This window comes from Euprymna scolopes, chromosome 44 (assembly GCF_053919585.1).
Source record: "Euprymna scolopes isolate OS-2025 chromosome 44, ASM5391958v1, whole genome shotgun sequence".
Lineage (NCBI taxonomy): Eukaryota > Metazoa > Mollusca > Cephalopoda > Sepiida > Sepiolidae > Euprymna > Euprymna scolopes.
In genome coordinates this window covers 32,504,557-32,529,173 of record NC_136525.1, presented here as the reverse complement: position 1 = coordinate 32,529,173, position 24,617 = coordinate 32,504,557, and the positions used below count along the sequence as shown (strand labels likewise).

General features: G+C 30.0%; 1 protein-coding gene across 2 annotated transcripts in view; it reads left to right on the top strand.

Moving 5' to 3' along the window:
- LOC145268765 (arf-GAP with dual PH domain-containing protein 1-like) overlaps positions 1-23,973 on the top strand; it is a 137,181-nt gene extending 113,208 nt beyond the window's left edge. For both annotated transcript variants that reach the window (XM_080124363.1, XM_080124364.1), the window contains 6 exons: positions 4,102-4,297; positions 10,202-10,348; positions 14,350-14,433; positions 15,605-15,736; positions 21,567-21,789; positions 23,030-23,973. In XM_080124363.1, the coding sequence (XP_079980489.1) occupies positions 4,102-4,297; positions 10,202-10,348; positions 14,350-14,433; positions 15,605-15,736; positions 21,567-21,789; positions 23,030-23,088 (841 nt within the window). In that variant the 3' untranslated portion in view covers positions 23,089-23,973. The remainder of the gene's footprint in view (positions 1-4,101; positions 4,298-10,201; positions 10,349-14,349; positions 14,434-15,604; positions 15,737-21,566; positions 21,790-23,029) is intronic.
- Positions 23,974-24,617: the final 644 nt, after the last annotated feature.

Here is a 24,617-nt window from a genome sequence, read left to right as displayed (position 1 = left end):
GACACCCTGTATATATATATATTTACTATAATAATTATTAAATACCTACAGACACTAGTGTTTCATCCTTTCGGGAATCATCAGTGCAGGGTGTCACCAGTTAACACCAGTTGATAGATTCGAACCCGGCAACAGAAGCCATCTCTGGCTTCATTAGCAAGGACCTAATTCATTCGACTACTGTTAACTATGAGAAATGCGATTGAATTTAAACATTTTATAAATGCTTTTTAATGTCTGTCAGAGTGATCTAATCATTATATGATAATCTGTCCATAAGGAACAAACCAAGTTGTGTGTTCATCAATGTTTCATCTTTATTGCAAGACTTCCTCTGGATCAATGTAATTAAGAAAACAAAACATCAGTGCAAATATTTGAAAATATATTTTTGATGTAATGAAATGTATGACCTTGTTCTATTTCAAAATAAAAAAATTATTGGAAATTCCAAAAAATGGGGTGGGGTGGCATAATGTTGTGAAAGAGAGTAAGATTTTTTTTATATAACATTACATGCTGTTAATATATTTAAAAATATATGACGTTATTATAAACAAAAAAATCTTACTCTCTTACATGTAACTTGGTTTGTTTCTTTTTTATTTCTCTATTTTGTCGGAATACTACTTCCAATGTTCTCAATATATATATATATATATATATATATATATATATATATATATATGTATAAAACAGTAATCAATTAACATGTATTTCATGGTTCTACCACTCGTCAGCTTAGCTTGACTGTTTTATTGAACCTCAGACCATATGTACTATGGTCGAGTGCATTAACCGTCACGCCATGAGATACTAGCTGACTTTATGTTATTTTTATTGCTTTTTCAAATCCTAGAGCAGTCAAGCTATGCTGACAAGCGGTAGAACCATGAAACACGTGTTTGTAGATTACTGTTGTATAAATGAAAATAAAATAATTATTTTTTTATGTCCAAAAAATATGGGTGATTTTCTAAGGAAAAGTATTTTCCTAGATCTGCAAAGTTGGAGACACTAATAATCGTATTATTGTTAAAAAAGTCAACAAAAATATCGACATATATAGTCACAGCTGATAAAATTGAATTCAAATTACACCAATGTAAATAAGCACCAAATATAATCATTGAGAAATTTTGACGTTTCTGAAATGTTTTCAGTGTGTGACGATGAGCAACGGGTAATCTCTTGTTTTTGTTGTTCTGATGATGTTACGTGTGTTTCTCGAAAAGTTTTTGTGAAACAATTGCTTTTTTTATTTGTTATGCTTCATGACTTCATAAATGTATTTCACGGCAACAGTCCGCTTATGCACATGCGTTTATTTGTAAGCCCATTTTATACACAATATATATATATTTTTATACACCATGCACCCTCCTCCCCCTCTGCACAATTTACATATTCACAAACTCATTAGTACTTATTTCCAGTGCTGAAATATACATACATATGATTAGATTGGTTGAAACAAAAAAAAAAAATATATTGAAATTGATAAAAGTTTTTATGAATAGAAGCTAATTAAAAAAAATTGTTTTTAAATTCATTGTATGGGATGTGGGTTTCACAAATAGACTATTAACTAGTAAGGAAAGGGTCAAACTGGTCATTGGCAGAGACTAGTGCTCTCATGGTTCTCAAATTTAAACTTTACTCTAAGTTATTGTCGTATTTAGTAGCCCACAACAACAGGCAATTTATTCAAAGGGGTTCATTCACTGACAGACTGTTTATCAAAACAAGTCCTCATTTCAAAGTAATTTCTTTTCAGTAAATAATAACACAATCGTTTTCATCCAATTTAGTTCTACATATTTGTATCTTATCACTCACAAACGATTACTTTTATTTGAGCCATTTTTTTTTTGTTTGTGTGGTCAAATAACTTCATGCAACATTTTGAGCAAATCAGAAGAGTAAAAATAGTGAACAGTAATACAAACATGTTTCTTTCTAATTAACATCCGGGAAAAGAAAACAAACACCATTTCCTGTAACAGTAGTAGTGAATCCAAAATCTGAGGAACACAAGTCTGATTAAAAAAGTATTTATTCTAATGCAAAAAAATATATAAATACAAGATATTTATTCAACATAAAAACTGTAGATAAACATAGACTTCTATAAACATTTTGGGTCTGTCCTGAATTACCTCATATTATTAAAAGCAAAAACAAAGAAAAGTCTATATGATATTTGTATCCATGATAATATGGACATATCATATTCCAAAAATTATGTAAGTTGATTTAGTAATTTTATTTTTAAATAAGAAAATCAAATTTTATAAATAACTAAAGAGCGATTTTCTTTTCTGCCATTTTGAAAAAAAATCTAAAAAGAAAGGAAGATAGCTCAACAATAATTCATATTACTAGATTTATGTTGTAATGCCTACGAATTCTCATTAATCACTTTAAAATGATTATCTTTATAAAATAAAACTACCTGATCGGTTTACATGATTTTTGGAATGTGATATTTTCGTTTCATCACGAGTATGTATATCATACAGATTATTGTTTATTTTTGATTTTTAATAGAGGGAGAAGTTTGGACAAGAACCATTTTTTCTAAACGAACTAATAATTTTTTAAAGTTGAATTTGATTTAAAGAGAATTTACATGCTAATCTCTTTTTGTTTTGATTTTATGTTCCTGCCAGCATGCTGGTCGTTTTAAAAAAAGGATTTTATTGTGTTTGGCAGTTTCTCATGTTAATTAGTACCAAATAAAAGGCAGTTAATGATTCTTTCATGGATTAATACTATCCAAGCAAGTTAAGTAGAAGAAGTCGTAGGCATTAACTATGTAAATAGTCAGGAAAAAAAAAATAATTAGACAAAAATGTATTCCATGTTCCACTGTATTTATTTGAACCATTATTTACTTTGAGGAAAAACATTCATCCTTTTTACTTAGTAAAAATGGATAGAACATTTTATACATGCTCAGTAATATATTTTAATCAGAACCTTTTTATTTTTCTTCATTTATTCTAGATCTATGCAGAGAGGGGAAAAAACATTATGTAATACTCATTTAAGAAAATTAAAAAAATATTTTCATTAGATCGGTAAATTCAATTCTAATATTTTATTAGTTTAAATCTCACAGTATACATTTTTTTTTGCTATAATGTTCCAGTTATTTCCTGCCCGGTATCGATCATCATCCTCATTAATATAAATCATTTCAATAAAATATGGATGAAAAATATTAACTTCTAATCTTGAGTTTAAAATTCAAGAAAACTTGAGAAACCTGATTTAGATGGCTACTTCCATTAGTTGTTTATATTTTAATACGTGTTGTTCATTACATCCAACAAATTCAGTCCAGTACAAACAAACTTTGAAATATACTTTTTAAGAATTAATATTTAAACCATTTACTCAAGTTTGAAATCGATATATGATGTTAAGTCAAACCTTTATCGAGGTATTTATCGGCAATATAATGGGAGTGAAAGTGTCGTCAAAAAACGTAATGCAAATTAGAAAATGAAGGTAAAAAAAAATGATCTCAACATGCATAAGTTGTAAATTATGGACGTCGTCATGTTTATATGGGAACGGTTGACACAAGTAAATGGCAATCACTTTGAGAATCAGCACCTCAGCAGACTATTCTCTATTGCACAATTCATGTTCCAATAGTCACTGATGGCTAATTCATGAGTTTGTAAAACCCCGGGTGTTGCCTATGCGTACACATCGAACTGGAGACATGTGCAATTATTACCTCTAAACATTAAATGGTACACCTCATTTAAAGAAGTTTTTGCATAAATCTGGAAAATATAACAAATAACGCACATAGTAATAGTGGCTAAATGGTTAACAACATGGACTAAAACCTATGTGTGCCAAGTTTGAATCCAATTTGTTCCATCAAACCCAAACCTGACCTTGTGTCTAACTTTCTTGAGAGGAGATAAATAAAATAACAAATGGCACACACACACACACACACACACACACACACACACAAATAAATATGCATCGAAAACAAAAAAATTGGCCCAAATTCTGAGAATGCTTAGTTTCCATGTTTTCTTTCCATGTGATTACGTTTCATGCACTTATTTTCAGGGTATTAAAGATGGAATGGATTTATGCGAAATACAAGCGCTTAGATTTCCAAGATCCGAATAAACAGAACGACTATATGAAAGATCTAAAAGAAGGTATTTTAATGAAGAGAGGCAAAGAGAATCAAAAGTACAAACCGAGGAAATTTGTTTTGTCACGACACGAAAACACATTGACTTACTACAACAAGGACAGTGTGAGTATGCATGCACTCTCCTATTTTCTTTTCAGACTCTAGAACCGCAGTCTCGAATGGTAGCAATTTCACAAAGGGAAATCAAATACTATTCATAGTTGTTAGCACAGCATTGTTATGCATTGGCACCACAATATCTAGCAAACAGCAAAGAATCAGCTTTTGAAATTTTTTGAGTACCTATGTGGTACCTACTCACGACTTCCGTAAAACAACCCTACTTACTGAAAAATGACGTCATTCACACAGTAAGCAATCAAGATCTGTCGAGCATTAGAAAACTTTTTAAAATTGCATTTAAAGAGAAAAATAAGGAACACGATTTATACTGAAACTGAAATTTATCCAGTATTTATTAATAAAATAAAAATAAGAATTAAGAAAATTTGTATTATTTCTGCATTAAAAGTAAAAAAAAAACATCATGGATTTTAAAGACTGGAATTTGTTTATTTTAATTGTGAAAACATTTTTTCTTACATATTTTACAAAGTCAAACAATGCTGATATATCAGCAAAACCATCATTAGACTTTTTTTTAAATAGCCAGCAATTATTAAATCAAAGATGAAATAATTTTAGATATTACTGTCCTCATATGTCTATATGTAGTGTGTCACCATTCAAAACGTCTTGTTTATCTGCTTAGGCATGATTTATTACAGCTCTGACTAGATAAACAAAACTTCTTGGACAAGTTTACTTTTTTACGTTGTGATTTACTTGTCTATTACTAATCTTGCAACTGCCTTCCACCACCATCGTCTTTTATGACCATCCTCAGCTGTTTCAAGAGAAAACACGTGTTGACTTCAAAATGATGGAAGATTACCCAAAAGAAGTGATGTTAACCTGTTAACATTATCATATTTATTATTAACTAGTGGGGTTACCCGGCGTTGCCTGATTGTTTGGAGGTGTGTGTGTGTGCGTAAGGGGGGGGGTTAAGTAAAGAATAAGCGGAGTAATAACCCTGGTTAACTATTTTAAAACGAAAAACCAAAACAAAAAAAAGAAAAACAACAAACAAATGTATAACTTCTTTAAAAAAGAAATCAGAAAAACCAAAGCAAAAATCAGGGGAAAAAATGAACGTGTTTTGAAAAACAAAAACAAAAAAACACAGCGAAAGGCGGGGGGGGGGGGGAATGGCATAAATAACCCCGCGATTTGCTTAAGTCTAATGGTGCGTTTCACCCAGTAGAAAATGAACGTTAAAATTCCATTCTAGTTTTTTAGTCAACTACAAAACGAAATAAAGCGAAAGAAAAAATTCCAGTTTTTTTAAGCAACTATGAAGTAAAGAAAACCCAAACCAGTTTTTCTTCGTACTGTCCCTTGTGAACGATTCTGCAACGGTATAAGTGGTAGCGGGGGTATGAGAAATTTATTAGAGAGAAAAGATTTTACAACTTCCATTGATTCTAATCGATTTTGGTAGTGAACTCTCAGCAGAAAAAATATAGGAATCTACGATTATCGAGGAAGTGTTGAGGTAATAGGCCTATAACACACCTCAGATAATGTGCTGCAGTTTGTGCATATTACATCTGTATGAAATGTCTTGATTTTCAATCCTATTAAGGTCAAAATCAGAGGGGGAAAATGAGTTCATTTTATATATATAGGGATAAGCACCAGTATGTCTAGCAAATCGAAAAAGTAGTGTATGAAATGTTTTGAAGTGTTGGTGGTAAGTGCAAACAGCCAATGGCTGGTGAATTCGAGGTTAGTCCAGATTTTTACCTTTTTTTTCTTCCAAGAATTTCTCGCTCTCCCTCTATGAGTACAAGGTAGGATAGTAACATTTGTTTACATGCTAATACCTCCCCCCTTTGAATGAATTTTGGTCCATGGTTTTGAAATGGTTTAAATGGGTTTTGTTCCATGGTTCTGGAATGGTTTAAATGAGTTTTGGTCCATGGTTTTGAAATGATCCTTCAAGTTTTCCAAATGGAAAAAACATTTTTTATAAATTCTTTCTTGATTAGAAAAGGGAGTTAAAGCTTAACACCAACACCACCATGTTTGGCAAAACAAAAAACAAAAAAGCCAACTTTTGAAATGTTTTGGAATGCCTGTTTGAACTGGTTGGTAAATGCAAATAATGGTTGATGAACTCAAGACAAATCTAGTTTTCTCCTTTTATTATTTTTATCCCAAAATTTCTCTTTCTATGACAGTAGGATAGTAACATTTAGGCATATGATAATTACTTCACCTTTTTAACCACCTTTTTAACTATTGAAGGCTATGGTAACGACAACAAAAAGGGGGGGGGGAATTGTCTCCTTTACTTCATATTTTTCGAAAAGAAAATCTTTTTATAAATTTTTTTTTGATGGAGGAGGATGTTATGGACTAGTGCCATCATGTCTGGCAAAATAACAAAAAATAGCCTTTGAAATGTTTTTGAGTGCCCGTTTGACCTGGTCAGTAAGTGCAAATGACTAATAACTGATGAATTCAAGGCTGATTAAAATTTCTCCCTCTACCATTTTTTTTCAAAAATTTCTCCCTCTACCATGATGGTTGAAAAATAACATTTGATCTCTAAGCTATATATTTCAAACATAAAAATACACGTGTGGGGGAATAATCTATCGATTTTAGTTTTACTAAAAGTTTAAAATCAATAAATAATTATAATTTTATCATTACTATCAACAGTGGAAGATTTTGTTTTAAGCAAAATTAAATAAAAAAAATAATAAAAAGAATCGTTTTTGGCATTGGAAAATAAGCAAAAAATTTTCCAATTCTGATTCTGATACTTCCAAAAGGACTGATTTGACCGATTCCGATTAATTATCCCAACACTAATATATATGTGGATGAAAATTTGGAATTAAATTCAGTAAATTAAAAAAATTTATGATAAATTTATTATTCAACAAGAAATACAAAAATTTAAAGTTTTTTCCTTAATCCATGGATTTTCAATGAATGGCTCATCTCATCAGAGAAAATGTTTTTAATAAAATAATATTTAAAGGCAGTTGTAAATTTTGCCTATAAACAATATATATGGCAATTTAGCTAAACAAAAATTTCCCTGTTTCATTCTTGTGGAGATTCATCAGGCTATATATACATGCATACACATGCATGTCAAGCTAATATTATTAGACTGTGCAAGTTTTTAGGAGAGTTGGAGAAGCTACATGTTACTAGCAGGCTTGACTTACAATAAATGATGAAAGTCAAATTTAATTAGTAACAGAAGAAAAAATTAAAAAAAAAAAAGATTTATGTTGTAATGCCTACAAATTCAATTAATCGATTAAAAATGATTTTCTTTGTAAAAATGAAACTACTTGATTACTTTACATAATTTTTGAAATATGATATTTTTGTTTCATCATGGGTACATACATCATACAGATTTTCCCTTATTTTTGTTTTTTAATATAGGGGAACTCTGAACAAAAACAGAGTAGACTTTGTTGGTATGGTCACATTGAAAAAGATGGATGAAAAGTCTTGAGCCATAGATGTAGAACAGTTGAAGTATCAAGTTCAGACCAAGGAAAACATGGAAGGAAATGATAAGAATGGATCTATGGCAAAAAGAAATAAAGACCTGACCAGAAATAGCTTAGTTTAGGAGTTGTCCAACACATGCCAGCACATAAAACAGACATTAAACCGAATATGAAGATGATCTTTTGGAAAATAAATTTTTGGAAGAGAATTGGTTTTAAGGAAATTAGATGGATTAGTCTTGAGTTCACCAGACATGTGCTATTTGTATCAATCAGGTCAAAAACAGTTCAAAATTTGCATGCTCATGCTGAGGTATAACAAAATCAACATTGTTAACAATGGTTAATGCCATGTTCTTCCAGGCAGACTTCACCATTTTGAAGCCAACATGCGCTTTCTCTGACAACTTGGTGAAAGACATTTGCGAGATACCTAATGCAAGTAGGTGTCACGTGGGGTTCAATAAAGCATATGATTACTTATGAGTAAGTGTGTTCAAATGTTTGTTTCTTTAGAATTCTGTTCTCCTTTGCTAAAACGCAATTTCAACCTATTAGCAATTTAATTTGTATTGAAGTTCATCAACATCAACAAGGGTTTTATCACTCAATGAGGAACCCCTCCCTGGACTTTAGCCATTTAACTCTGTTCTGAGCTATTTGCTGCCATGTGGGACCCATGTGCTGTATCAGGTCATCCCTCCATTTCATTCTTGTTCTTTCCTTTGGCCTCTTATATTCACGAGTGTCCATTCCGTATTGAAGTTAAAAGATGTTAATCGCATTGTTAGTAGGAAAAGAATAAACCATCACCAGTTAAAAGTGCTGCATTTTGAAAAAAATATTCTAAAATTAGTTTGAATAAATTTGATTTTCATCAAGTTTATAAAATTATACTGTTATATATTTCATGTGAGACCTAAATAGCAATAGGTCAGACAAATCGATATTTGATTTTGACTAACAATTCCCTTTTTATCCTTGCAGTATGTTCTTTAAGCTAAAATGTGTAATTTGCTCCAGTTTCCTTCTGAAATGACTTATTCTAGTATCAATGGATGATCCGAGTTTATCTGAGAACAGAGGCTAAAGAGAGTCTGACATAAGTGGTCAGATTTGTTCCTCTTTGTTTAGATTTAAAACCGATAGTACCAATGTTTTTTCTGATCTTCCATAACACATGCACACACATTCATCATCTTTCAACTAGATGTTACAACTGTAGGAGATACTAGGAGGTTTTATAAGGGGTTGAAGGCAGGTTAGGATCTGCTGCATTATGTTAAAACTTCTTTTCTTTTTCTGACTTTTAATAGCTAGAAAACCCTTCTAAATGTGTGTCACTTAATTGCATTCTGAAATGAAAGAATTATGTGGAATCTTGCATGTCAAAGATCTTTCCTTCCTTTTTACTGTTTTTACATTAAAGAATTTGTTGATACATATCCACATTCATTGTGGAGCACATTAGACTCATCTTTGGAATGGTCATTGGTGAATCACTGATGCTGACAGGTTTTTTATGTAATGCGTCTTCGAGAAATCCAATAGGGTCCCAATAAAAGTTTCTAGTTCTGGTCCAGAATTCCTCCAACATTAAAAAACAAAAATAATGGAAAATCTGTATGATGTATATAAAATATCATATTCCAAAAATCACATAATTGATCAAGTTTTATGAGTAACAGAAGAAGCAGCTGTTTTGTCTTGAACACCACCACCTGATAATGAGAAAAAGATCTTGACATATTTTGGCGGGCATTTTTTTTTTTTTTTTTGGTGTTGGCCAATTTTCATTGACTCCGACTTCTGTTTGACGTTATTTTGTATTTTCTTCACTTGTTCATTAATAAAACACTTTTATGTGTGCATTTCATTTGCATGGTCTGCTATAAATGTTTGTGTTTTTCAACATTTCGTTATTGTCTGACTGTCAGTATTTTGACATTTGGGGAATTTAGTGAATCCAATAGAAAACTGACTGTGAAGATAAGAAAAAACTATAGAAATCAAACGTCGAATATATGTTAACTGTGTTGTTGTTCAAATATTATTATTTAACGAGAGAATCTATGGCAGCATTCAAATATAAAATCTATGCTAGCCGCGTTATTCAAATATGTAATATATGTTTACTGTGTTCTTCAAATATAGAATATGTTAACTGTGTTGTTTTTTAATTGTGAAATCCATGCTAGCCGTTTTATTCAAATATGGAATCTATGTTAATTGTGTTATTCAAATAAGGCATCTATGGTAGATGTGTTATTAGATATGCCATGCTAAACCTGTTCATTTCAACTGCTATTGGAGTGCTCAAGATACATTTAGTCCAAATCTTTTATAATAAATGTTTTATGATTGTATAATTGTATAACAGTTAAATGCCACCTTTTTGAAGTATATTTCTTTTGTGTAGGCTTCCAAACCAAAGGCTGAAATCAGTCTTGACAGTCTGAATGCTGTGTTTGTGCCGACAAAAACTGAGCTGCAGAACGGTCTTCAAATAACTTATAGTGATGATGGATCTACTCGGTGTTTGTATGTCTATCACAATGATTCAAAGGTAATCGTATACTTTATATACTATTTTATTAACTTTAGTATTAAATTTTCATGCTATGTGCGATTCCAATATTTTTCCTGATTCCGATACAATTCCTGATTCCAATTCTTTATAAATCTCTAAACAATTAACAATAGAATTATTTTTTTCTCAATTACCATAAAAACACATGTTAAATGTGCAGATATTTTCTCAAACATAACAATACACTTATAGATTTTAATTTTACTGGTTGTTTAAAATCAGTAAATATTTATTATCTTAACATATCTACCAACAGTGGAAGGTTGTGATGTAAATAAAGTCAAATAAAAAAAAAACAAAAGAATCATTTTTTGCATCAGAAAATAAGCACAAATTTTTCTGATTCCGATACCCTCCAAAGTGTTGATTTTCCTGATTTCAATTAATCAGCTCAACAATAGTGTGTATATATATATATATATATATACACACACACACACACACACACACAGGTTATATATGTGTAATCAGTAGTGGTGAAAAGGTGACCAAAAAACATGACTTAAAGTTTGTTTAAAAAACCTGACTCTGACTTCAGCTCAATATGCAATTCTTTCTCTTATATATATATATATATATATATATATATATATATATATGCACATACAGTTTTTTTTCTTCATAAGTTTTGGTTTCGGTTTCGATTCAAGCTGATGCACTCAAGTCATGTGGATATATTTTTTTATTTTTGAAATCACAAATTTATAACATATAAGAATTGATAGAAACTTGACTCTATAATAATATATACAAAATCTACATAAATCAAAATATCATATTCAAGCATATTTTACGACCGGGCTTCGCCAAGCGTCCCGGCTAGCTTAGATAAATACTTTTTGCAATTTTAACAAAAGAGCTACAATAATATCAGGGTGTCTCCATTTATGCTGAACATCCACAGAATACCAACATCAATATATTACATGTGAAAGAGTTTGCTGTGAAATTTCCACAGGTCATGCTAGTATATAATTACTCTACCTATGGAATTTGACAATGTTATTTGGCATTAAATAATCCATAGATGATTGCTATACCATAAAACAAACCAAACTAGACCACAATGATGGGTCTATGGTTTGGGGAATTGTCAGTTTTTGTTCAGTTTGGATGCGGGTATATTTAAGAGTAATGTTTTCTAAGAGCAATGAAATCTAAGAATATAAATAAAACAAACCTAACCGTTAATGGGCAGGGTTAGGGTCATTGTAAAGAATTTGGAATGAAGTATTTAGTGATCTCTGACTGTTTTCGATAAATGGATTCCAGAAAATGATACCTCAATTATACCTCATGGGATTTTCAGTAAAAACACAAAAAATCAAAACACAATTTCATTTATGTTTCTGAATTTTTGAGATGAGGATTGGTTATTCGTATTATTTGGATTCTTTAGACTATTGTTCTCATCTTGAATTTCATTTTTACAATGTTTCAGTCAATATAACCGCCAACCTTCTTCAGGTGTATCTTGTCAGACTTGGGAAATCTTTATGGAATTTTGAACGAAACTATTTATTTACCGCATGAGTCCTTGGCACAGCAGTTAGAGTACATGGAAAAATTTAATTGTATAGTAAGTGATCTTCTCTTGAAGATTGAAAGTTCAATCCTCAGTGTGGGTTATCAAAAAATACACTTGCGAATTACTTAGAACATCTATCCAATCATGGCTGATGGAATGAGAACATGCTACACTCGTGAAGTAAATAAAAGGTTCCGTTTGAAATTCCATGCAGATTCCTGAGTTCGACAGAAACATTTCCAAGGTTGGCAAGATACACCTGAAGAAGGTTGGAGGTTACATCGACCGAAACATTGTGAAAATGACACTGAAGAATCCAAATAATACTAACAATTTCATTTGTACAATAAACAAAAGAAATGTAAACTTTTTTTTTAATTACTTGCAAACAAAGCATATTGCTATTGTGAATTAGAAACCATACTTCCAGGAGTATTCTAAATAGGGAGTTGTGCAGCAACTTCTTTACTCTACATTTTCTTTAATATGTCAGTATAACTTCTAGTTCAGATTCTTTTAAATATCTTATTTGAAAACATCCCTCCCAAAAATTTTCTATGCAATTCATTCTTTATGATAACCAAAGAGGCCACAAAATCAATCAATATTCTTTCAAATATATATATAAAGAGAGAGAGATAGAGAGAAAATAATAATATTTGGGAAACAGTTGACTGTTTTGGGTAAACTGATTCGGGAGAATGATGTTGGTGAATGTTCACCACAGAAGATGTCCCAAGTAGATGACAATGAATTATCTCAGTGAGCAACGAGAGACCTCAGAGTAAGTTATTCTGATATTCTGGACTTGAAAAATAGGAATAGAGCTCAGAAGTAGTGATACTAATAACAGAATCGTAACGACACATAAGCACATGTTCAATAAGTCATGGTTATGCAGTGTCACTATTTGTGTGCGGTGATGCTTTGAATGTAAATTGTAAACTAATCTCAACATCTCCTCGATACTAGAATCTATATGGCCAGAATAAGAAAAAAACACATTGCAGATAACGTTTTTAGAGTCAGCAAGACATGATTAATTGAGGGATACCAACTGCTGTAAAGAGAGAGGTCAGTGGTAAAAGGTATTGATAGATAGTTTCAAGAGAGGGGCCCAAAACAGATTGATGAGGGTGAGTCCGAATGAGCAACAGTAAATTATCACAATGTACAGATTGATGAGAAACCTCAGTGATCATAGCTAATATTCTGGATTGATAAATAGGAGGCTTATCTCAGAAGTAGTGACACTAAAGATGAGGTACCAATACACACACATCACATGTTTAATAAGTCATATTTATACACAGTATAAATATGTGTTTGTTTTTATATATTATATTGTTTAATAAGTCATATTTATACAGTATAAATATGTGTTTGTTTTTATATATTATATTGTTTAATAAGTCATATTTATACAGTATAAATATGTGTTTGTTTTTATATATTATATTGTTTAATAAGTCATATTTATACACAGTATAAATATGTGTTTGTTTTTATATATTATATTGTTTAATAAGTCATATTTATACAGTATAAATATGTGTTTGTTTTTATATATTATATTGTTTAATAAGTCATATTTATACAGTATAAATATGTGTTTGTTTTTATATATTATATTGATTAATAAGTCATATTTATACAGTATAAATATGTGTTTGTTTTTATATTGAATGCTAATTCTGAAATAATGTTTTGCACTCATCAACCACCTTTTATTACAATCGACATGACCAAAATAAGACGATAGAGATAAAGAAAAACATTGCAATTTGGGAAAGACATTGCAATGACGAACTGGCATAGTTACAGTTTGTTCCCTATGAAAAAATGCCCCTTTTTTAAATTGGCAAAAATTGCAATTTTCACAAGTATCTAGAAATATTTTTGGTGCTTGTCTAGATTGGTCTGAAAACATTATTACTTACTTATTTTACATTATTACATACTTATGTGTCATGTTAAAATGATTACAAATTACCAAAATTACGGAAAATGAATTGAGTTTTATATGCTTTGATGTGGGAAAGTTGAGACAAATTCAGTATGATGAACAAGGAAGATAATCCTTGACTTCAATTAAGTTTTAAACACACAATCTTCGAATTTAATTGTGGATGATTTTTTTGTTAAAAATACATCTAGCACATCTACTGGATTATTTTCCATAATGTTTGGAATTTATACTAATTTCAACATAGCATGTCATATGTATTAAGAGTATGTAATAATGTTTTCCTCTGAAATGCATTGGTATAGAAAATCACCAATCTACACAAGTACCAAGTTTTTTCTCCCCAAATCCATCAAAAGATGTGATTGATGGTTATTTATTTTTTAAAATGGATGATAACAAGAGGTAGTGACTCTTTTCTCATTTTAGAATTTTTTGGTTAAAAATGGATCTTTTAAAATGTATTGATTTATTCTTTTTTAGGAAATTGTTGACTGGTATTTATCAATTCGAGCTTTGAAGTTGGAGTGGCGTAAAATTGCTTTTCCTGACAGACATGTTACTGATGTGAGTAATTTCTTGTCATTTTGTAATATTTTTCCCCACTATTCCCTGACACCTACATTCCATTATATCCGTTTCTATAAATATTGGTCGTTTTGCTTTTCATGCTTGTTGATTTTGAACTTGTAAAGAATTTTAGATCTTGTGATAGATTAATATAGTCTGCTGCTGGCATTATATGCATTATTGTGAAAATTCCGTGGATCTTGGTGCATCTATCATGTCATCCATTAAAATGGAGAAGGAAAAGAGATGCTTTATGATGCTTTATCTAGTAAAGTTGTCAAGACGCGAAAGGGTTTAGTATACTATTAAAAATCTTCCTCTCCTTCACCTTATAAAAAAAAAAAATAAAATAAAATAATGGGGAAAAAAAAAGTTAAAAGCATTTAACCCCCACACCCACCACATCTCTTAAGTACCAGAACACCCCAAGCGTGCTAGCTACTAGTCAGTTTTCGAGATGACCTCAGAAGAAAGAGTCGGTGCCTTCATAGCTAAGTTAAAAACTTTATCCATAACTGTTGAAATGTATCCTGTCTTAATTTTGCCAATTTTTGTGTATTATATATAATTTATTTATTTATCTTTGTTCTCTTATTGCAGTCTTGCTAAAAATTGAAAGTCCTTAACATTACCTATCATGTCTTATTACTCGTGTTTTAAACTTTTTTTGTTAAATAGTCTGGTATTATCCTAAACTAGCCTTTAAATAAGGTGCCCCCAATCTAAAAACATATGCTGATCTCAGAAGTTGCATTATTGAAACATAATTATAAGTTTAATCTCGAAGGTTCTATCGCAAGGAACCAAAAGCGCAAAAAAAAAAAAACTTCCACGGATTAATATAAATAATGTTATATAATATAAATTCTATTCTAAACTGGGAATGGGCAAAGGACTTATACTAAGTAGATATAAATAAGTCCCTGTTACCGCTTTTTTTTTTTTTTTTTAATGGAGAGTAGATAATGCAGTGGATGTGTTATCGACAACTCCAGTAACTCTCGCTTCTCCTTTTTTGTCTCTCAGTCCTCATTTCTAATGAGTGATGTTTCTGACAAAGGGTGAAGAAAAAGCTGCTTCCCAGGTTGGTAGTACTTCGTGAACAGTAGTCTGAATAAAAATACCTTCAAATTGACTCTCTAAATCTTGTTTTCCCTTTCTGTTTTAGCTTTGTGAAGACTTGACAAAACCATTCCTTAAAGAAGGTTGGCTAAGTAAAAAGGGACCCCGAGATGAACCTTTTAGGAAACGGTGGTTTACGCTTGATCGTAGAAAGCTTATGTATTTTGAAGGTCCACTTGTAAGTATACGTTTTGTTTACTTTCTTTCAATGCAGTGTATATCGTTATGCTAATGGATGAAGTTGATGATGATGGGATCTTCTATGTCAAATTTAAATCTTATTAGATCTCTTTTTTCTCTTTCTCTTTTGTGCTACACGATCAGGCTGTCTGAAGATATTGACCCCTTACCCTAAAATGCACCAAACATTGATGTTATTGTTTTTTTTCCTGTCCCTTTGCAAAACTTAATCATGTTCTGCTAAGTCAAAAACAAAAACCTGGCCAGAAATAAGCTAGTTTTGAAGTCATTTTTTTAAAAGCAATCAAACACATATCAGCATGTAAAATAGATACTAAATGAAATATGAAGATAAAGATGAAGTTTGACTCACTCTTATGATTAAAAAACATCTATTACTGAAATAAAATTGATAAATAGTTTGGTAAAAATGAAATAATTTACTCTGACAATTTTTGGTTTTGAATTCGTAAATTGACGAGCTGTATTTATCAGAAAACAATTGGCCATCATATTTTAGCTTGGATGTTTTATTTTTTGGGGAGGGGGGGAGGAAGGAAATAATTTGTTTTCACATTTTTATTAATAAAAAGAAAAGAAAACTTTTTTTTTTATGTAATTAGAAATGTGGTGCTTGTGCATTTATGGACCCGACGTAACTCCGCATTTGCTCGGCTTTGTCCGACGTGTGCCGTCAACAGCTCGGGTTTTGCTGCTATCTGACGAAACATGGTCATCAGCCAAACAAAACGCTGTGCGCTTAGTTTCAACTCGATGCATGTGCACGCGTCTAGCAGCAGACGAGAATTCCGATATGGGCGTTCGAGATGGCGGCAACTAGGAATCTCCAGCGTGAATGTGGGTTGCGGTCACGCCGCACAATTGTGGACTGGAAGAATTTCCTGCGAGATATAATATGCCGGGATTACTTTCTCAGGAATCCCCGGCAGATAGGAGGCCCAGCAGGCCATACGGTCAAAATCGACGAGTCTGTTTTCTTCAACCGGCGGCGACAGACGTTTAACACCGGTTTGGGTCCTCGGGCGATACGCCGACCCCACCGAAAAGTAGTTTTTGTTTGGGGGGAGGGGGTAGCGTAGCAAATAGAAATGCCGAAACCCTCCTTCCACTAATAAGAAAATACATTCTGCCGGGGACCATGCACGGTCATATCAGACTGTTGGAGCAAAGTGGGAGGAGAGGGGTATCACTATTTAACGGTGAACCATTACAGCCTTAATTTTGTAGATCCCGTAAAAAAAAAAAGAAGTTTTGTTCCTTTCCTTTTTCTTACGATTTTTTTCTTTTTTTGTACGTAAATAGTTGGAAGAAAAAAAACATTTCATAAAAACAATTACTCACTATTATTTGTTAAAAAAAATTGATCCTACAAATATTATTTTTGTTGGTCATTTTACGTAAATAGTTGAAAAAAAAACGAAAAAAAAAACGTTTCATTAAAAAAAATAATTACTATTATTTGTTTAAAAAAAATGTTTTGTATGTATTTTGCAAACAGAAAAAAATTTCAAACAATAATACTAATAAAAAAAACATAAATGAACGGTAGGTTTTTGCTTTTTACTTATTTATTTTTGGATGTTTCTACATTTTACAATTATTTTGTTGTAGCGTTGTTTTTATTTTATCGCCAATGCTCGGTTTTATCCGGCTGTTGACGTCATGCGTCGGACAAAGCCGAGCAAATGCTGAGTTACGTCTGGTTCGTTAAATGCACAAGTACCGGCAATGTTTATATCTTTATCGAAAATAAAACATTTTTTATAATTGGAATGTTTGATTTTTTTGCTTTCAAAATATTTTTTACATAGTTTATTTACTATTTTTTATAATTGGAATGCTTTGAAGAGTTTGATTAAAATAACTTATTTACTATTTTTTATAATTGGAATGCTTTGAAGAGTTTGATTAAAATAACTTATTTACTATTTTTTATAATTGGAATGCTTTGAAGAGTTTGATTAAAATAACTTATTTACTATTTTTTATAATTGGAATGCTTTGAAGAGTTTGATTAAAATAACTTATTTACTATTTTTTATAATTGGAATGCTTTGAAGAGTTTGATTAAAATAACTTATTTACTATTTTTTATAATTGGAATGCTTTGAAGAGTTTGATTAAAATAACTTATTTACTATTTTTTATAATTGGAATGCTTTGAAGAGTTTGATTAAAATAACTTATTTACTATTTTTTATAATTGGAATGCTTTGAAGAGTTTGATTAAAATAACTTATTTACTATTTTTTATAATTGGAATGCTTTGAAGAGTTTGATTAAAATAACTTATTTACTATTTTTTATAATTGGAATGCTTTGAAGAGTTTGATTAAAATAACTTATTTACTATTTTTTATAATTGGAATGCTTTGAAGAGTTTGATTAAAATAACTTATTTACTATTTTTTATAATTGGAATGCTTTGAAGAGTTTGATTAAAATAACTTATTTACTATTTTTTATAATTGGAATGCTTTGAAGAGTTTGATTAAAATAACTTATTTACTATTTTTTATAATTGGAATGCTTTGAAGAGTTTGATTAAAATAACTTATTTACTATTTTTTATAATTGGAATGCTTTGAAGAGTTTGATTAAAATAACTTATTTACTATTTTTTATAATTGGAATGCTTTGAAGAGTTTGATTAAAATAACTTATTTACTATTTTTTATAATTGGAATGCTTTGAAGAGTTTGATTAAAATAACTTATTTACTATTTTTTATAATTGGAATGCTTTGAAGAGTTTGATTAAAATAACTTATTTACTATTTTTTATAATTGGAATGCTTTGAAGAGTTTGATTAAAATAACTTATTTACTATTTTTTATAATTGGAATGCTTTGAAGAGTTTGATTAAAATAACTTATTTACTATTTTTTATAATTGGAATGCTTTGAAGAGTTTGATTAAAATAACTTATTTACTATTTTTTATAATTGGAATGCTTTGAAGAGTTTGATTAAAATAACTTATTTACTATTTTTTATAATTGGAATGCTTTGAAGAGTTTGATTAAAATAACTTATTTACTATTTTTTATAATTGGAATGCTTTGAAGAGTTTGATTAAAATAACTTATTTACTATTTTTTATAATTGGAATGTTTGATTTTTTTGCTTTCAAAATATTTTTTACATAGTTTATTTACTATTTTTTATAATTGGAATGCTTTGAAGAGTTTGATTAAAATAACTTATTTACTATTTTTTATAATTGGAATGCTTTGAAGAGTTTGATTAAAATAACTTATTTACTATTTTTTATAATTGGAATGCTTTGAAGAGTTTGATTAAAATAACTTATTTACTATTTTTTATAATTGGAATGCTTTGAAGAGTTTGATTAAAATAACTTATTTACTATTTTTTATAATTGGAATGCTTTGAAGAGTTTGATTAAAATAACTTATTTACTATTTTTTATAATTGGAATGCTTTGAAGAGTTTGATTAAAATAACTTATTTACTATTTTTTATAATTGGAATGCTTTGAAGAGTTTGATTAAAATAACTTATTTACTATTTTTTATAATTGGAATGCTTTGAAGAGTTTGATTAAAATAACTTATTTACTATTTTTTATAATTGGAATGCTTTGAAGAGTTTGATTAAAATAACTTATTTACTATTTTTTATAATTGGAATGCTTTGAAGAGTTTGATTAAAATAACTTATTTACTATTTTTTATAATTGGAATGCTTTGAAGAGTTTGATTAAAATAACTTATTTACTATTTTTTATAATTGGAATGCTTTGAAGAGTTTGATTAAAATAACTTATTTACTATTTTTTATAATTGGAATGCTTTGAAGAGTTTGATTAAAATAACTTATTTACTATTTTTTATAATTGGAATGCTTTGAAGAGTTTGATTAAAATAACTTATTTACTATTTTTTATAATTGGAATGCTTTGAAGAGTTTGATTAAAATAACTTATTTACTATTTTTTATAATTGGAATGCTTTGAAGAGTTTGATTAAAATAACTTATTTACTATTTTTTATAATTGGAATGCTTTGAAGAGTTTGATTAAAATAACTTATTTACTATTTTTTATAATTGGAATGCTTTGAAGAGTTTGATTAAAATAACTTATTTACTATTTTTTATAATTGGAATGCTTTGAAGAGTTTGATTAAAATAACTTATTTACTATTTTTTATAATTGGAATGCTTTGAAGAGTTTGATTAAAATAACTTATTTACTATTTTTTATAATTGGAATGCTTTGAAGAGTTTGATTAAAATAACTTATTTACTATTTTTTATAATTGGAATGTTTGATTTTTTTGCTTTCAAAATATTTTTTACATAGTTTATTTACTATTTTTTATAATTGGAATGCTTTGAAGAGTTTGATTAAAATAGCTGATATCTTTGAAAATATTTCTTATATTCTTTATTTTATCTTTTTTAATAGTTTTTTAATATTTTAATAGTGTTCAAACCAGTGAAATTAAGAAGTTTTACCAAACTTTAATCAGACAGAAATAATGAGAAACTTTTCCCATAAACGGCCTTTTCCGATTTCCAAACCAGTAACCATCACCAAGTAGACTGTTTCTATTTTACCAAGAATTTTTAATTATACTTCATGGGATTCTCAGTATAAACACAACAATGCACAATCTCATTTGCATAATGAAAAAACACAAACATTTTTTTCTGCTTTAATTTATCTCAAAACCCATTGCTAGGGTGAGTTAGGTACCATATCTACAGGGGATTTGTGCAGTAAAATGTTTTTTATTGTTTCTTTACTCTCATCTACATATCCTGACGCTACCAAATCAAACTGTCTGAAAAGTCTTGCTTCCTGACCTAAAATACACTAAACATTAATGTTATTGTTTGTATTCGTTTCCTTTGCAAAACCAAATGATGTTCTGCAAAATCAGAAAGAAAAACATCAATTTTCCTCAATAAAACAAATATTTGGAAATACAAATGTATATAAAGATTTTCGCAAATTACTGTATTTGCTATTAAATAACCCGAAAAGGGTGGATATGCTGTAAAACAAAACAACCAAACCAAACTCCATGAATAAATATTAAAAAAATATGAAGAACTCAGAAGCATAAAACCTTTTCAAAGTTACTGGATTAAATAACCCAAAAAGGGTTGATATGCCATAAAAAAAACAACAACAAAACAGTTTAACTTCCAGTCAGTTCAGATTCTTTTAAATGTCTTATCTGCAAACACTCAATAAAAAAATTTCTATACAATCCATTCTTTATGCTATAAAAACAAAATCAGTCAGTTTAAAATATCTCATCTGGCCAATGAGGGTTGAAGATATGTGTTGCATGAAGAGAATTGTTATGAGACTGATACAATTAATGTGTAATATGAGTCTTAAAGAAAAGCTTAGCTCATATTAGGGGTGAAATGCCATAGACAAAATAGGAGTTGAATGAGGACGATTGATGTCACACTATTTGAGTAAGAAAAATCTTGGGTTTTCAAATCAGTGTCTTGCTGAAAGCCGTGCAGACAAGTCATGGCCAATGATGTAGGAAACTGATAACCGATGTCAATTCTCATTTCTCTCAGTTACCAAGTTTTAGAATTAAATAACTAGCTACAACAACATCAGTCTCTCCTAAATCTATTCCCTCCAAATGAAACCTTTAAGAAAACTCGGTGAATGTATAAAGACTTTTATTTTATTTGTTGTTAAGAATGTTATGGCATTGTTGAAAGAATGGGTGAGAGTTCTTGGGTTAGTAAATGTAGAACAGTTGAGATAGAAGGGCTTATATGTTATACTTATTAATTTTTATTTTTCAGAATGCCTATGCAAAAGGAGAAATTTTTATTGGTTATAAAGACAATAATTATTCTGTATCAGAAGGAAATCTTGATGGCCGTACGGCACCAGGCTTTGGTTTCACACTGAAAACCCCCGAGCGAAACTTTTACCTGAGTGCAGACACCAAGCAAGAAATGGAAGAGTGGATTATTGAACTAAGCAAAATCACTCACACTCCTCTGACGACCCAGGATAATAAAAGTACGACACTTTTTATCACCATATTTTTTTCGATTAAGAATTCATAAATTTTTCTGGTTTCTTTTCCTTTTTTTTTAACTCAAAACATTTTTTAACTTGAAATGTAAGGACTACTATTTGAGATAATGGTAAATGCACCAGCCGACATACGGCAACAATAGCCTTGAACACAGTAAAAAAAAAAAAAAATAGTGAGGGGGTGAATACACAACAAATAAATGTAACTAAATGCAGCTAAGTTACTCTTCTACCTACCTGGATAAGTTTTTTGTGTTTTAACTTATTTTAAAGTATTTTTACTTTAAAATAAAGCTAATATTGAGTCTTGATAATCGGTGAAATTGTTTTTTTTTTATTTTTACTTATTTTTTTGCCACTTGGAACATAAGGAGCTACTATTTAGGATTATATCTAGCAGGGGACTGTGGAGAGTTGAACAGAAAAATGTTACCATTATATTGACATTACATTAACTTCTGCTGGTTAATACAGCATGGAAGCAAGAAACAGGGAAGGAATACCAAAATCTAGCAGTCCGAGGGAAGAAACTATTAGAGTTGAAGGCTTTCCAGCATCCAGAGACGACAACAGTGAAGGGATGGGATTTTGCTTCCTTTTGGGTTAGTTGGTGGTATGTATGCCGAGGGAGCACATGTGCTAATTCATCAGAGCACATTCCATTAAAACAGGCATAAGGTAGTAATTGGACAGAGGTTGGAGATTGGACGCTGTTAGATTTGAGTTTTTTGAGCGGGGGCTATTAAAGTGCAGAAAACTTCTGTTGTGAGCATTCTAGCAACATCTTAACTATGTTTTACTATTGAAAGAAATATTGCGTATGCATAAGAAAATCTGACAATTCAAAATTATAACTACATTATACAATATTAATTTATTAGAAGTCGTTTATGCAAATTAAGAAAAAAAGTTTTTGTCGATATTTTCAGTTTACTATAATATATCTGGTATTACAAAACATATCACAGAATTAAAGAAGCGCAATTTTGTTATTGATAAAGTTAAAGCTGTAAACAATCCCGTCTGGATCACAGGTCACACGTGTTATTTAAATATGTTTACGTTTCTCGACATATTTAATTTCCTTTTCTCTTTTTAATCTAACAACATCATCTAATACAACAATATACACACATATCATTATAGTTAGAATAAATGGAAAAAACTTTCACTTTAATTTTGATGCAAATTGTTTAGTTTTCTATTCTTTCTTCTTTTTCAGTTTGTGCAAATATGGTGACGAAACGTCCACATACTATTTATAACATCATGAAAAGATGAAAGGTTGTGATCATGACGTGCCAAGTATCCATAAAAAAACAAAACATTGTATAAAACAGAAAAATCACACGATTACAGTGGCATCTTCTAAATTGGATGTGTTTGTTTGTATGCTAAATTGTCCAATTAAATGCACAGTCTTATGGTAACGTTAATGTAGCCGATTTCAGTTATAGAACTGGGGCATCTTAAACATCTATTTTGGTTGGTTTTCGACCAAATTTTGGATAAAATTGTTTGTTTTAAATTGTATTTTTAGTCCTGAAATAAATTTTCTTATTCTTATAAAATCTTGAAAATGAAAATTTAATTAAGTTTTAAGTTCTGTTATGTAGTTGGCCCCTTTTTGTTGCTGAGGGTTACAGCATATAAAACTAAACAGAATGTCCTTCTCTAAGAGAATTCTTGTATTTCTAGAAACATCTTTCCTTCAGCCACTAGTTTGTAATTGAAGACTCTAAAAACACAAAAGGGATTTTCATTGCTTGCTTGTTTCGATTTTACAATCTTTTCTTAAAATCTTTTTTCTTTCACATATTCTGGGCCCCACCCTCTATTTTCTTTAGTAATGATGTCAATGGGACCAAACAAGTTGTCCCAGTAGATCTTGCAATGATACAGTTGTCACAATATTTTGCTTCACCTTGCAAATATGACTAACCATTACCCTTGCAATTATTGCAACTCTGATTTGACCAAAGACCAGATTTCCCTTGCACAGATCATTGTACTATGAACATTGGAGCTATAAGCATGGCCTTCTATGCAAGTTTCTTTCTTCTAATTTAAATGATGAGACAGGTTAAGAGATAACTAGTTAAAGTGAAAACAAAAAAACTTGGTGCAAATAAATAATGATTTTTACACGTTTAATAAAAAAAATTTTTTTCAAAAGATTTATTCATTGATAATTTAGAAAAATCTTTAAAAAAAGAAAAATAATAAAAAGATAATGTTTACCAGCAAATATAAACTTTAAATTAAAAATACATTCTCAAGACTTTAAGAATAAATTTCAATTTTATTTCAAGACAAAAAAATGTAAACTCAATCATAAATTTTATCCCAAATCTGTGAAATCATTCAAAGTTTTAAACTGTGTCTTTATTCTACAATTGAATTGAGATATGATAAATTGTAAGCGTATTCTTTCTGGATTAAAAAAAAAAAGAAAATTAGGAAAAAAAAACAAAAAAAATCCGGAAAGACTTCTTTAAACAAATGAATATATAAAGAAAAACTTGTCCTTGGGTCTCTCCTTACCCCACCTCCACCCTTCCACCCTCTGGTTTCTTCTTTCTCTTTCTTCCCTCTGGTCTGTTCTTGCTCCCTTCTCTTCAACTCCCCTCTTCTTTCCTATCCCTTCTCTCAGCCTATCCTTTGTCTCCTCTTCATCCTCTTTTCCTTGATCTCCTCTTCATCTGCCCAGACTTTTCTTTATCCTCTCCTCCCGGTCTCCTCTTCATCCTTGCCTTTGTAATCTTCATATCAAAAATGGTGTGTTGCGATTTTTTTTTTTTTTCTAAAGA